Source organism: Siphateles boraxobius, unplaced genomic scaffold (genome assembly GCF_051911475.1).
Source record: "Siphateles boraxobius isolate OS27281-9 unplaced genomic scaffold, OSU_SipBor_1 26, whole genome shotgun sequence".
Lineage (NCBI taxonomy): Eukaryota > Metazoa > Chordata > Actinopteri > Cypriniformes > Leuciscidae > Siphateles > Siphateles boraxobius.
The window spans coordinates 3,107,361-3,123,807 of NW_027508876.1; the positions used below are offsets into that span (position 1 = coordinate 3,107,361).

Genomic DNA, 16,447 nt, shown 5'->3' on the forward strand with positions numbered 1-16,447 from the left:
CACCAAGGATAGGAGCAAGGTCTTAAACTTGAGAAGCCAACCAACTGCCCTCTTAAGACGGAACCAGGAGGAAAAGTAACCAATGAGTTTCTCCACCGGACTAACCTGCTCAACTTGAGCAGCGTTCACCGCCACAACTTTGATCTCTGGGTCTCCAGAGAGAGAGCTTTTCAAGGTCTCAGGATTTTTGGGCCACCTGTCCTCAGGCTCATGAAGAAAGTCAGGACCACAGAGCCATGCATCAGTCTTTAAAAATGACTGAACTTTAACACCTCTGGAAGCTATATCCGCAGGGTTGTTTGATGTATTAACGTACCTCCACTGCGATACGTTAGACGTCTTCAATATTTCAGACACTCTGTTTGCTATGAAGATCTTAAATCTAGACATCTCATTTTTTATGTATTTCAAAACAAAAGTGCTGTCCGTCCAAAAGACCGACTCTTCAAGGTCCATTTGCAGCTCCTTCCTCCACAACTTGTCCATCCTGCTAGCCAGGAATAGTGATAGATTTAAGAGGAGCTACACGTGCCTTTCCCATTACAAATGCACTGTGAGTTTGTCCATTATTTTCATGGAGCAACAGGTAAGTCACAGTCCCAAACCCTTCCTCACTTGCGTCTGCAAAGTGGTGTAGTTGAGCAGAAACAAGACGACCACAGTCCACAGGTTTTAAACACCTACTGACCTCCCAGTTTTCAAGGTCATGAAGGTCTTCCAGCCAAGCCATCCATTCTTCGACAACAGAAGAGGGCAAAGGATCATCCCATCCCAAACGTCTCCTGCAAAGGTCTTGGAGGATTTGTTTGGCCAACAAAACGACAGGGGCTACGAAACCAAGAGGGTCATAAATCGAACTAACCATGGACAGGATTGTCTTATCGGCAAACCAATACTGTAATGACCATCAATGAGCTTGGCAGATTCGGAGACTGACTCAATGAAACGCTTATCCTCTCTCGACAGACCAGGTTGTTCATCCTGCAGATTTTCAGGAAAACACTCTCAAAATAGAGAGCGTGCAGTCCTGTCCACCAGCCCCAGTCAAACCACTGGACTGAACAGATACCACAGCACCTTCTCTGGTCATTTCCAAGCCACCGATGGCCTGAGTCAAACTCTTTTGTTAAGCTTTGGGGTGGATATGCAACAACGTATGATGTCTATAATTGCATATTCTACATATCAGTCGTTTTCTGCAATCCTTACTCATGTGCCCAACGCACAGGCATCCAAAGCACATACGGTTCTCTTTCAAAAAAGACATTTTTTCATCTTGAGTTCTTTTATCCAAAAGAAGACAAACGTCCAAAGAATGTCCAGCTCCACAAAACAAACAAGCTTTCATTTGTGAATTATTCTCTCTTCTATTCAGAAACTCAATTTTCTTCTCAGCAGGTGCTACAGCAGTGGCAAAGCTACTGCCTCTAGCCTTTGAACCAGTTTGAGGCTTGACCATTTTTAATTCTTTTCTTCCTGTCGCAGGTGTATCTTGAATATTTCCAAAGAGAGGATCACTCCCTATCTTAACTTGTCTCTCAATAAACTCCACTATGTCCAAAAATGTAGCTCTACGACGAAACATCTCCTGAATATCACCAACCACACTTCTCCAAATGATCCCTCAGCTTATAAGGCAGCTTTCTCACAATAATTTGCATATTTGTAGGTACATTCAGATCACTTACGGCGGTCCCCATGGAGTTGCAACATTCCTGTAACATTAGACTGTAGGCCCGTAAAGCCTTGATATCCTCAGCTTTAACCATCGGCCATGAAATCACCTTATCCATATAAGCGGAGGCCACTTTGAATGGATCGCCAAAAAGACTTTGCCTTAGTGTATCCATGAGACAGGGGCAGATGTTGACAGCTTCGAACCAAATCCCTGGGCTGACCTCTTGTATACTGCTCAAGGTAATACAAACAGTCCTTTTGACTTTGTATTCTCCCTTCTATGTTGTGTTCAAATCCTCTTATGAAGGTTTGATACTCCAGTGGATCTCCGTCGAAAACTTGTAAGTCTTGCTTGGGTAACAGAAAAAGTGACTGTTGATCAACCTATAAAGACGTAATTTGATTTTGTCTTTCCAAAACTGTGATACAACGACGATCAGGATTATTCACGGTTACAGGTGCAGCTTTATATTTAAGGTGAGTAACTGGTGGATGAAAAGCACCCTCTGATAGAGTGAGGAGACCAGCATTATTTGTGACAGCAGGATGAAAAGATAAAGTGGATGGATCGTCTCTGGTCACAACAGCATGCAGCCCAATTTTGTTGTGTCTCTTAGGCCTCACAGCAGCATAACCTGGAATCAAAGGTTCCTCCACAGTCTCTACCTCCTTCACAGCCGATGATTGACCACTAAACTCATGCACAAATGCTGTGGCGTTCTGACTTAGCTGTGTTCCTACTCCTCTTTTAAGATAGGAGTTCATCCCATCTGAAATCACCGATGCATGAGACGCACAAGATACTTCTGAAGCATTGAACACACTTACTTTAGCCATAGATGCTGCTAGTGTTATGTGGATGCAGGAGATGAACCCAAATGCAGACAGAGTGCGATGAACACAAGGTTTATTGGTAACAAACAAGAAAACAAAACCCATGAGGGGGCAAAACAGGGCTGGAACAGGAATGACCAAACTAGACTATAAACTAACAACAGAAACAGGAACAGTAAAACACTAGACAAAACTCTCACAAGGTACTCTCAGGTAAGTTAACACGCAGATAGGAATCGCAGTATCAAACAACGTCAAACAATAAACCGAACAAGACAGCAAACACAAGGGGATTATAAAGGGAACTAATGACAAGGACAGGTGAAAATGACTAGACAATAATGACAAGACGAGGATAACAAGGGGGCGGGGTTACGTAACGAGACAAGACAAGCACATGTCCCAAGCAAAAGGCCATGTGCATGTACACAAAACAAGATTCTGTCATGATCCTGCCTCAAGACCAGGGAAAATCAAGAACACTAAGGCAGAATCATGACAGCTAGCTCCATGTCCAGATCGAACTCCTCCTTCTTTCTCCTCAACAATTCCTGCTGTTCTTCCAAGGCATGCTTCTGACTCAGCAGCCTTTGGCGAGCCTTAAGAGCAGCGGTCTCAGCCTCAGCCCTTATTCTAGCTGATGATGCAGTAGACATAGATTTACTCACCACCGTACGGCATTTCTTTGACCTCACTGACAAATTAGAAATGCTAACACTTGGCCTAATATCATCTTCTACTGTATTTTCCATAATTTTAGATATTTGTGCCTCATTAGCATTGGAAATGGTAGATCGTAAACATGGGGCATCAATGCCCTCTACAGGTATGTCTGGTGCATTCAACAGCCATTTATTTGTCTCTTCCACAAAAGCGGTTTTATTTTCTTCAACGCTGTAAAACCAAGTTTTTTGTTTTTCCTGTTTTTCAGGTGGGAGCATAGAAACCAAAACACCATGAAGTTGACTTGCATCTTTAAACAGGCTTGATATATTTTCAAGGTGTGATCGTATATCTTCAGCACTATTAGCACTTTGCATTAGGTCTTTAATCTCTCTAATTGCACATACCCAACAGTATAGATGGAAAGAGAAATATCACAAAAGACTATGCAAACCCAATGTATGGCTCCTACACGTATACTTCACTGCAATATAACTGAGATAATTCTCATAAAATCCCAGAAGAGAAGTCAAAATGGAGACAAAGGTGACTTTTGCTGGGATACAGTAGAAACATGTATGGCGCTATAAAATTAATGTGGCCATAATAGCTATGGTTATTTTATCTTTTTGAAACGAAATGCAGGCTATGAGTACACATTGAGATTTTGATAGAAGACTTGACATATTGGAAAATCTAAGCATATCTTTTCTGAAACTGAGGAGATGCTGAAGCCCCCTAAAACCACAAACGCACGTCACCATTTGGTCACTATTTGTTTTTAATCTTGTTGCTGTCTAGGAGAAACAACTGAGATAAAGTGAAATTTTTTTTGCCCATGGGAAAGTACAATGATTAAAGACCCTTCAGATTTTCTTTAACATGACCCATGTTTAAGGCTGACGTAACCACTGAACAAAAACAGCAGTCTAGACAATTTCATTGTATAGATTTCCCCAGCTGTTACTTTAAACTCAAGCTGCCCTTTGAAAGGGGCTTTCTCAGACAACGAGGCTCAATGAGACCTAGATGTATATAGGATGCTGTGTGCACATGGCGTGACCATCATTACTCTAGTGGCCTTACATTGGATATAACATTACCGTCTAAGCATCCAGATTAAACATTTACTGCATCTTATAGAACGGGATATAGCGTATGTATGTGAGAGGAACCAGGCATTTCCGTCTGGAACTTAGAAAGGAATCAGAGGGATCATAGTTCAGCAACAAAAGCAATGAAGCCTGCTTTGTGACAGTCTCCAGGGCTTTCAACCTTTTCTTGAGAAATCCCTCCCTACCGATCGTATTGTGTTCTTCAGAATATGTTGGATCTTTTCTTATACATTGACTTATTTATGCTTCCATGGAAGCTGTGCTCTTTTTCTAACTTTTGAGTTCTGACTGTGGAGGAAATTCAGTGGAAAGTTCTCTCATTGGCTTTAATATGGTAAAATCTGCTGAAAGTATCACACCCTAATCTACAGCCTGTAGAGAGCTATATGTTGTAATTTCCATTCATTTCAATGGCAGTTACTCGGATGGTACACGACCCCACTGGAAATATGTGACCTGGAGGATGCCATCTTTTCTCAGTTTTGGATCAATTGAGCCGTAAAGCCATGTGACTGATTATATTGCAAGCATATGTCTATTTAATGGTGATACGAGCTAAGAGCCCTAGAATGCACGCCCAAAAGCAACAGTGACTGGGGAAAAACTCTCTAAGATTCTTTGGTAAGATAAAAAAAACAAAAAAAAAACAAAAAAACTGTAGGACAAAATACTGCACATTCATCCTGTAGGTATTGTTGTTCCTACTGCAATAGATGGGCCGGTTTAAACATCTAACCATGACATTTTCAGAAGGGCTCAGAAATAGATTATTTTAAGTAAGCTATATTCTTAACATTTCCATGCTTTGCTCAGCACATATGGAGTACTAACACTGTTCTGAAATTGTACAGTTGAGCCATTTTATGAGGTGAGAAATCCTTTTGCTCCTGCCATAACTTTTTATTTTATTGGTGAATGTTTAATAATGTTACCCATTACGAAATGAATGAGGCACAGGCACTGACCAGTTGTGACTTCTCATTCAATTTCATTTTCACCAGAGATATTTAGAAACCCACCAACGTAGTTCCTACCATAGAGAAATCATTTTAGGTGCAGTTTTTTTAGTGGTTAAAAAGTGAAAGTGACTTGTGAAGACACTATATGGTAACCCAAATAGTTTCTTCTAATCCAGGTGATTCAACAAAGACAAGTATTGTGCCACCTTTGCTCATGGGCACTGTATACCTGTTTTTTAAGCCAATCACCTGAACTGCAAATACCATGTGATAAAACACTGATGTATCTGGATATGAATTTTGAGTGTAAATCAAAGCACTGAAGCAGTTTTCCATAGGCCACACAATCATGTTCAAGAACAGTTGAGGTTTTATTCTATATATGCTTGTCATTTGTTTGAATCAGTACAGTTGTAAAACATACGCTGTGTTACAGAGTTACAGCTGACGTACACACATCCTGTTCCTTACTCTTTAAGTTTGCTTAAGATTTCTCTGGGGCTGTTTTACAACCCAAGAGATGACGGACGATTGAAGTTACCCAGCCCTTCACACCCCAGTCTGGAATTTATTTTCCCACACTGCTCTACTAGAGGGTCTGTACGTGCTCACTGGCACGTCCAGCGGAAATGTAGTGGGAGCTTAAGAAACTTAAGACCCTCTTCTGCAGCTAACCATCAGCACCACTGTTACCACCATCAGATGTAACACTTGTACACATTATGGAACACGTCCTGCCAAAACTATTTCAAATCATGTTGATTTTAACTTTTCTCTGCATTTATCCTCACAGGAGGAGGGGATGAACTTTGGGAATCAGTCTTGCGAGTGTTGACATAGGTTTGAGGTTTGGTTGTAGTTTGGTTTGGAGTAATACGATAGCCTCTACTTCATACTGTAGGCAAAAAGCAACGCAACATATATGTATATATGTATATATGTATATATATATATATATATATATATATATATATATATATATATATATATATATATATTGGTAAGGAGTCTTTTAGTGAATGGCAGGGTTTTGGAAAACCCCATGAATCCTAAATACCTTCAGGTTTTCAAGGAATACAGCCCTGAAATTGTAGTGTTTCTACAGTCTGTAGTGTTTAATTTACTCTTTATTTCTAACGCTTTTTTTTCTCTCTTGATTAACTTTTGACAGAAAAACTGCTTGTACTTACTGTCGCAACGGAGGAGACGGATGGCTTTCACCGTTTCATGCAGTCAGCAAACTACTTCAACTTCAATGTGAAGGTAAGATTTATTTCACACTTCATTTATTTCACACACAAAAAAACCCCAAAATAACACACAATGTCCCAATGCGAGACCACTGCTTCTCACATGGGTGCTTAATTTTTAAACTCGTTCACAACATGCGGGTAGATGGAGGTGTGATGGTAGTATGTTGACTGAGCTGCTGTTTGAACTGACACATACTGAATGCAGGTGCTGGGGATGGGAGAGAAGTGGAAAGGAGGGGATGTCGGTCGGTCCATTGGTGGAGGCCAAAAGGTTCGACTGCTGAAGGAAGCCATGGAGTCTCTGGCTGACCAAGAGGACTTGGTGGTCTTGTTTGTGGACAGGTAGGTGTGCTTGTCAATTGCCTGTTGAAAAAAAAGACGGTTTGGTGATATTTATCTGGCCATGGAGCTGGTTTCTTTTAGTAGTTTGATGGGTTTGTACAGGTTTTGAGAACTTTTCAGATGGTCTGGCTATCAGGCTGTACACTTTATATTGATAGTCCACTTTTAGACATTTTACTTAACATAACTATTAGTGACCTTGTAACTAAGGTCAACTACCAGTCATTAGAGTATTAGCAGACTGATGGTCCCCCAACAGACATTCTACTCAATATAAGTAACTTTGCAAGTACATCTCAAATAATGTCGAGTTAACACTGCACGACTTTAGGCCCGATTTTCACTCACCAACAGGTTCTGAGAGATTGCCGACAAATGCCCGAAATCATAGGCAAATCAGTGCTCGTTCACTCGAGTGACAATCACGCAGTGTGAATTATCAAAGACGCTAAAGAATGCTAAAAATCTGGACCTGTCGGCGATTCAAAATCCTACTGTGTGAATGTGTTCTGACTGAAAACTACATTGGCGATGACCTACAGCCAATGAGAGAGATACAGGGCAGCGGGATGTTCGGGGAGGAGTTATTGACCGGAACATCAGTATTTGAATAGATATATTTACAATTGTATCAAACAGAAACAAAGCACAAACATTTGCTTGACCAGCAGCAACAGCAGCACATTACAAAATAATTTATTTATCTCCAACTCTTTGCAGAACACACAATCATTGCTCCCCGCATCTCCCCAATCATTTCCTCCTGCATAATCTGTTTTTTACTCCTTTTACTCCAGCGCACAGACAATTTGGATCGCAATCTTCTTGCGGGCTATCATTTTTAATAACAATTTCAGTCTTGAGCGAGAACTCCGGTCTCACGCACGCATGCTTTTTGTTTGGTTGTGAAACGTAGTTTGCGGACCAGACAGAAGTTCTTTCTTTTGTAAAGTCCTGCAACGTGAAACCCCCGTCGCCGATCCATCGTGTAGCGTGCACACAGCAGAAACTGAATGTTACCCCAGATAGTCGTGCAGGGTGAAAAAAAATGTGATCTGACTACTTTGAAAATCGTGCAGTGTGAACTCTGCCTTATTCTACTAACTGTATGCTTAACCTAACAGTGTACTAATATTCCAATGACATGTTAGTTAGTTGATATGTAGTTGCAAAGTTACTTATAGTTTGTAGAATGTCTAAAGTGTATTATCAAAAGTGTAACCAATGTTACATCATTAACTTTAACAGTAACAACTTTAAAAATTTGAGATGCTTAGCCAGTACAGCTGGTGTATTGTCAAAATACCACACTAAATCCTGGGTTAATTCATGTATTTTTTTTTAAACTAGTTAAAGACACGTTTAACCTTGGGTAAACAAAAAATGAACTGACATTTTTTTTAAAGTGGGTTTAGCACCACTTTAGACTCTACATTATGAAGCCTTTGACAAGCAACTATTAATACTGGGTAACATGAACAATCTGAAACATGAAGCAAGACAGCCCAAGATTAAGTGTTAAGGATTAATAAACGTTGTTAACAATTCATGTGTGAAAGGCCCATAAATGGTATCAGATTTACTAGACAGTAAAAATACTGGTACACATACCAGAGACAGAAAAGGTTCCAATATCCATTTCTCTAAGTGACTAGCTGTGAATAGACTCTAATCTGCCATAAAATGCTTACTACTTACTTTGCCTTAATACTTCCCATAATTATTTACTTAGTAATTACCTGTAATTTAAAGTAAATTACGCCCAGCAAAATATAGTCTATATAAAGGAAAAATAACTGGCTAAATGTATAGTAGCTTTTCATCAACTATAACAAATGTGTCATAAGTGTAAATGCATAACTTTTCCCACCTCAGTAAGAGAAATCTTACAGTATCATTTCCAGTTCAATGGGAAACATCAAGACTCTGTGTGAAGGCAAAACGGTCAGGAATTTGTTCAACAATTCTGTAGACCTACCTTTAAAACCAAGGCTCTTGCAGAATTGGTGGCGTTTTGCTAAATTTATGCAAATCAACCATAATAAATTGCACGTTATTTAACATCATCATTCAAGGGAAATTACAGCATGTCAATTTATACTGAAAGTGTGGCGAGAGTTTTTTTTTTTTTTTTTTGCTGTGCAGGTCTTGGTGTGTTCTACAGAATTGTGAGTGATTATTATGATCACAAAGTAGAAAAGGATCAGTGTTTGAAGTTAACTTCACGCTTACCTGCCACGTGCAGTGCTGTTTTATCAAGGGGTCATTTATATAAATCACCTCAAATCGGATCAAGTCCTTATTGCAGAACTCTCTGAACTCTGAAGCAGCTATTTATACACACCCATATCTGGAATTACTCATATTTCTAGGTCTCCTAAACAGCTCAGAGTTCAGAGAAGTTTAGAATAACATTCAGGGCCGCACTTTAGTGAATAGGTAGCCCTGTGTATAAGCTAAACATTTAGGAAGTAGCTAGCAAATCAGAGTTCTGGGTTCCTCTGAAATATATTTTACAGTATTATTTCCTTTACAGGTGTAGTTGAGACCATTTTGCCACATTAAAGCTGTGTCACATATTCCAGAGATGAATTTTAAGTCATGATGGAAAAAAGAGAAATGATTTGTGTGCACAGGTGTTCCCCAGACGAGCGGAAACCATGGTGCCTCCTTCACAGTTTACTTCCTCTGATGACATTTATAGTTACTAACGTTACCAGGCATATTAATAGTGTCTGAAATAGAAGACCAAAAGGCCTAAGAAATGCCCTCCACTCCCTTCCAGCAGTTCAGTGAAAATAGACACAGCTGATTAAATAAACTGGACTGGGATTAGCAAACATAATTTGTTTAACTGCTTGATAATGTCTTAAATGTGAAAATCGCTGATCCGTTGGGACGCTTGGTGAAAATAACAATTTACTTATTTTCCCTCTTTAGTTATGACCTCATCTTTGCTGGTGGACCTGAGGAGATTCTCAGAAAGTTCCAGCAGACCAATCATAAGCTGGCGTTCGCTGCTGAGGGAATCATCTGGCCCGATTCTCGACTGGTAGAGAAGTATCCTTCTGTCCGGAGTGGGAAACGCTTTCTTAACTCTGGAGGTGTGTAAAAATGGGAATTGCAAATACCTATAGGATTTGAAAATAGGAAAGATGCTTCATAGTTACTCATAATGGTTTATCAGATGAGCCCAAAGCCATTGTATTGAGATTCCTTCAGTTTGGTTCAATTGGATTTCTATTAAAGATTATATTATTTCCTAGATTATATTCTATTAAAACAGTATGAGGGCATTTGCATGTGCTATGTTATACTGATTATGCTAAATAACCAAATAAAGGTCATGCAAAGTAATGCAAATGCCTTAATCAATACTATTTTTCAAGGGAAAGGCATAAACACATGGAAACCACACATGCAAGCTAGAAACATTTATGTTAACTTGAATATAGTGTTTCAGACATAAATCTTGGTATCACAATTACAATGCTGGATCTAGCTGATATTTTTACATTCATAAATGTGCTTGAGCTTCTCACCAATTTTGGTATAAATAAACAGACTTTTGCATATAACTGGTTAAAATCCGATTGGCACACATTTTTGGCTGTTACCCTAATTTCTGCATGTAAGCACCTTTACTGACAATCTGGTAACTTATTCATTGTGTACACATCTTATATTTTTATGTCAAAACCTGACCGATTTTTTTGTTGTGTTATAGATATTCACTTTCACTAATCAGCATTTTGTAAACACTTTTTGCATTTTACAAATGTAAGGACTAAAACAAACCATTCAGGTATATGAACAAACGTTTTTAGCTTTCGTGCATCATCCAACATGTGTCAAACACACTGTTACCACAAGGGGCGCTATAAAGACCAGTGTGAAATAGGTTATGTTTCAGCAACAGTAGCCGCGTTTCCATTACCCTTCAAATTGCGCAAATTTCGCAAATTGAAATTGCGAATTGAAAATATGTCCAACGGAAACACTTCAATTTTGTCAAACACACGTCAAACTCCCATTTATCGCAAAAAAAGTTTTTACGCTTGCATGAGGTGGTTTTTCAGGCAATTCGAAAAAGAAATATTTCGCAAAACTGCAATGGAAACAGTTTTTGCACATTTACAGGTCACCTGATGTAGATGATGCAGTATGTTTGGACAGAATATGAGACAGAGTTCTTTATTAAATTCATAAAAGACAAAAGATTTACAAGAATACAGGATTCTAAACCTCAAAGTAATGCCACAATCAAACCTCGAAGCAGATATGAGGGAGAAACACCCAGAAACACCAGCTGCTCCAAGTATAAGGGTCTTTCCTTACCATTAATGCTTGGATAACACACAAACGTCTCCTCCTGGCCAGTGCAGTGGCTGGGATATACGTAAACCTACCAATATCCATCGCCATGATTTTTGGAATTACTTATCGCGAGAGGAAAAAATGAAGTTTTAGTCGCATAACATCGGTTAATGGAAACGGCGTCATTTCGCAATCGTTTTTGGTCGACATTTAGAAAAAAATCGCAAAAGTTTTGCGCAAATCTGTAATGGAAACGCACCTACTAAGACAACTTTGCTGAGAAAGTTAGTTAAATGGTTGACATGTACTGTATATAACAGCCTACCTGAATCTGGTTTAAGAGCACATGTACGTTAAGATTGTGCACAATTAATTTGTACAACAGTTTAGACTGTAAATGTGCTATTGGTTCTTCACAGCTTGAAATACGCCTATTTCACGCAGCCGTTATTTTGAAATCGAAAGCGAGGCTCCGGTGGGAAGAACCCCGGAAGTAAAGATAAACAACAATGCCTTGGACTACCAACATGAAGCTGCTGCCGCGATTTACACTATTGGATGTTACTTTCCAATATATCGTTCCTGCTTATTTTTTTACTTTCTGAAAAAAAAAATATATAAATGATTTTCACTCTATATAGTCTAAAGTATGAAATAAATGTATGTACATTTTTAGAGTAACTAATTTCTACATTAAACACAACAATACGCCATCGCATTCGCGACTCTCCTATGATTAAAGGCGACACTTCCGGTTTTCTTCCCACCGGAGCCTCGCTTTCGATTTCAAAATAACGGCTGCGTGAAATAAGCATATACCTTATGGTTTACATTCTTCAACATCCCATGTTATTTATACACATGTTTGCATGTTTTGCTTGTGTGTTTGGGAGGTCAGTCTTCAAGAATTCAACTCAGGCAGCATATCACTGGAAGACTTTATGCACATGAGGTCATGGCCAGCTGCCATTCAGCCATATCATCACAGTGCAGTTTGCCCCGGACGCTTCTGTGTGGGTTTGTTTGGTCTGGTAGGATTTAGAACAGTGCAAGGAGGGTGATTATAGAGAGCGAAGTACAAACAGTGGAATTTCATTATCTGTATAATATGATAGAGAAAGTGTTTTCTGTGTAAACTGCCAAGAAGCGGCCACTCACCCTGTGGAATTTCCTGAGGGCCACCAGGCATAGTGGACTATTCATACAGGGGTCTTCATGAATGGTGCATTCATTTGAGTGTGTGTACGTGTGCATCCATCCATCTTTCTCAGATTGTCCATTGAAGAACAGTAACGTCAGCCCCTCTGTACTCAAAAAACCCTGTGGTCATTGCTCGTCTAAACTTTGTAGTCCTGATTCTTTCTATTTTCATCTGGTCAATTACTGCTTTGACTGCAGTGGTCACTTCGTCTTGTGTAGTGTCCTGTCAGGGCGTTGAGCCTGTGTCATTAACAGGACAAGTTTGTTTGTGTTGGACTTCCTGTTCGATTGCCTGTACATCCAAAATTGAAGGTTGGTTTTATCCATTCGGCTACTCCGTAGATTGCGGTGACTACTGTTTTGTTTCAGTTGGACAAGGCATGTCATGTTGACCAGTGCGTTTGTGGAAATAAGAAAGACTGCATTGCACAGTTCGTCTCTTTCTGATCATCCCCTATGTTGCCCAAATTCAAGCTTCTTGAAGGTAGAGTTGATTTGATCTGTGGGAAAAAAAACATTCTGGATTTTAGATTAAAACCACATGTCATAATCCATTACATCTGGCTTCAGCTATTGCTTTCGAACCTGGGCATTATGTCAAGGGTTTAACTTTATCGCACTGTAATAAAACAAGATTCATGTCACCACATATGAGGTGACCGCCTTCAGACTAAGAATATCTGCTAATTTAGCGAATTAACTAACATTTAAATCATATTTGCTTGAAAACTTGCCTTGTTTATCTTCTTCTGAATTCTAGCGGATTGGTTTTTCATTGAAATATCTCAAGTCTCGATTTCCAGTAAAATCATTTGAGGTGTGATGGTGCCTTCTGAACAGATTTGTACAGATTCCTTTTAAAGCCACTGCAAACATCAATTTGATGTGTTTTAAATGGTTTTCAGATCAGCCTATTAATGTAGGCAATAGAAAAAGGTTATAAGGAATTAAAAATGTCTAGGGCGGTAACTAACTGAAAATAGTTCCTAATTCCTGTGGAATGATGGTATCTAAAACTGCACAGAGGCCAATATGAGCAAGCCCTACAATTTTCAACTGTGGTTAGAGATTTAAGAAAATGATGAGAAATCCGTACGCAGGTTACTATAGAAACACAGGGAGCCAGCACATATGCTGATCAGAGTCCACCGTCCTGAGTAGATGTAGAAAGTCTGTGCCATCTGAGGTTAGACGTGGCCACACAACACTTGTTGCTTGTTGGTCAGATACTTCTGCCAGACTTCCCACTGTTTTGAGGGTTTGAGGAACCGCACCAGAATTGTGAGTGAGATTTAAGATTCTCAGAAAAGGCATAATTGAAATTGAAATTGTTGTGACCAGACATCCCATAATGTCAACGCTTCACACATATCTTTTACATCCTATACTTTCTTTTACAACACAGACAGTCCATAAAACAAGCAATGTGATGTCTTTCACAGGCTTTATTGGCTATGCTCCATACATACAGAAGATTATGAACCAGTGGGACCTTCATGATAACGATGATGATCAGCTATTCTACACGAAGATCTATGTGGATCCACTTCAGAGGGTCAGTGAAGAAACAAGCCTTAAGGCACTCTGCGAGAACACAAATGTGCTTGTAACTTGACCACAGTCACTTATAAAACGCTCACAACCATATCATACCATTCAAAAGAAAACAAACTGGTTGAAAATACAAAACTGTAAACCGTTTACACAAGGACAAAGGTCGCTCCGTCACTTTTTCACAAACTCAAGTGTGTTCTCTTCTCTATTTTAGGAAAGGCTTAATATGACCTTGGACCACAAGTGCGAGATTTTCCAGAATTTGAATGGAGCAGTGGGTGAGTCAATCCAAGATGCTGCGTAAAACTTGCTATTAAACACAATTCAGGGTTTTTTTTTTCATACATTGCATCATACTGGTGAATAAAGGGTTGCCAAAGTTTGATTTAGATTTTGCATCAATACAATTTTGGTCTTAGTATTAGTTCATGGTAATCAAGTAAAGGAAAGCATCACTAAGGGTGCTTTCACACTGGGCACGTTTGCAGTGGTCCGGATCCAAGCTTGAATTGTGGCCCCCGCACAGTTGGTCTGGTTTCAAACTCAACTTGATTCTATCAAACCCTGGTGCACTTGCGTTCATTTTACTGTACGTCATCACAAACGTGCAGGCTACATGAAAGAAAGCACAACGCAGTCAATATATATATATATATTTAATCAATTTGGTGCTATTATGAGCAGCAGAGTAAACGACACTTGGGTTGTGTGTGTCGCATGGTGGCTTTCTACTGCTTGCAAATGGAATCTTTAGAGGAGATAGCGGATAGCCATTCATTTGCCGCCCTGATTGCATTCGCTCTGCTCGATTACACTGCAGGCTCAATCTCGCTTGTATCCAAGGTAAACCATCAACACTATCATCCCATACATGTGTTTTAAACTAAATATATCATCATCGGCTAAAATGCATGCGCAGGCTACTTTTCTTCCTGAACAAAGGTGCACCCAAAATCCATGTTGCTTTCACATTCCCGTGAATCGAGCAATAGTTCGAGTGCAACCGAACTCAGACCAACTCCTTCAGGTAGTCTCAAGTTCGGTATCACGGTGCGCACCCGGGTCTGCAAGACAGATCTCATATTAACAAGTTTTCATGCGAACCGTGTCCCGTTTCAAACTAATTCATACCAACCAGCTGTCAACAATCAGTAATCAACATGTCTACCCAATCAGCAAATGAGTGGAGGGCAATATATACAGTCGACTCACCTAAGTTCCTCGACAATTTTCAGCATCCCTCCACCACCCCGTCTCCTCACACTCACCTGGTTACTTTCTTAACCAGAAATACGGGGGAGTACTCTGGGTTCGGGCCAAATTCCAAGCTCTGAGTCCTCCCCCGGACAGCACACCAAATACGCATAAACCACTGTCTGATCTGATTATTTGTAAGTGTGAACTTGTGAAACTGCCAGTGTGAAGCACTCACACATTTTGTTCTACAGACACCTCAAATTATGTGGCCTACTTGAGAAGAGGTGTACAATATGTAGTCTCAGTGCCCAGACTTACAATTATTGCCTGCTGGGCAATAAAACACTGAAATCCATGGACTTACTGAATGTAAAAATGTAAATATCCATTTTTTTTATTTAGATGAAGTTCTCCTAAAGTTTGGAACGGAGCGAGTGCGAGTGAGGAATACTGTCTACAACAGTCTGCCAGCGGTTATCCATGGAAATGTGAACACCAAGGTAAATGTCAATGAAAAATGCAAACAGTGCAGAAAGTAGACCTTGATCAAAGAACCGGCAGTTTTCATATTTGGTGGCTGTTTTCTAAAATAAATTACTGAGGAGCAGTAATTTATCAATTTGCAACAATAATATTTCATATTCATTAGGAGTATTTAGGCCTTTATTTTGAAATAGAAATAAACATGAAAAATCATGAAAGATTGGTAAAAACCTCAGTTTGTTTTCATGCCAAGAGTTCAAAAGATAACACCATTTCCATTTTATGAGGGAAAAAAGGTGTGAAAATGTTTTAAATATAAAGAAAAAATTATGGATTCTCGATTTGTGATGCGGCTGCGAGCTATAACGCACATATGTGGTCATTTTATGCATTTATTAGAGGTTGAATTCAAACAAAATACTGCCAAACCACCCATACTACTTCTGAATAGGATGTCTACTTCATAAATTGTATGAAAATTATGGAAATGCATGGTTCAGATCACTCAAAACATATATGAAAATGGAGGCGCCCTTATATGGGCAGTAATGGAGTCTGGTGTTCACCTAGTGAAAAAGTTGGGTACTGCGCCTGAATAAAATGTTACTGAAAGCTCATATTTTGAAAGCTCATATTTTGAGATATCAACCTAAAATTTGGAACACAACTTGTTCAGATTTTTGGCTTTAATTTTCTTGCAGTTTTGAGTAAAATATATTTTGTAATATATATATATATTTTATATAAAATATTAATAATTATATTTTTTAATTGCGGAATTTCATAAACTCAAACTTATATAACTTTTTTTTCTGTTTCATTTTTAATAATTTCTCCACTTCTACAATAATCT

At 39.2% G+C, this 16,447-nt stretch overlaps 1 protein-coding gene across 2 annotated transcripts in view; it reads left to right on the forward strand.

Annotated features, from left to right (window-relative positions):
- The window catches only part of plod2 (procollagen-lysine, 2-oxoglutarate 5-dioxygenase 2), a 65,303-nt gene that overhangs the window by 12,664 nt on the left and 36,192 nt on the right, over positions 1 to 16,447 (forward strand). For both annotated transcript variants that reach the window (XM_077244157.1, XM_077244158.1), the window contains exons 2-7: positions 6,420 to 6,511; positions 6,707 to 6,843; positions 9,784 to 9,947; positions 13,803 to 13,915; positions 14,129 to 14,192; positions 15,514 to 15,611. In XM_077244157.1, coding sequence (XP_077100272.1) covers positions 6,420 to 6,511; positions 6,707 to 6,843; positions 9,784 to 9,947; positions 13,803 to 13,915; positions 14,129 to 14,192; positions 15,514 to 15,611 — 668 coding nt within the window. The remainder of the gene's footprint in view (positions 1 to 6,419; positions 6,512 to 6,706; positions 6,844 to 9,783; positions 9,948 to 13,802; positions 13,916 to 14,128; positions 14,193 to 15,513; positions 15,612 to 16,447) is intronic.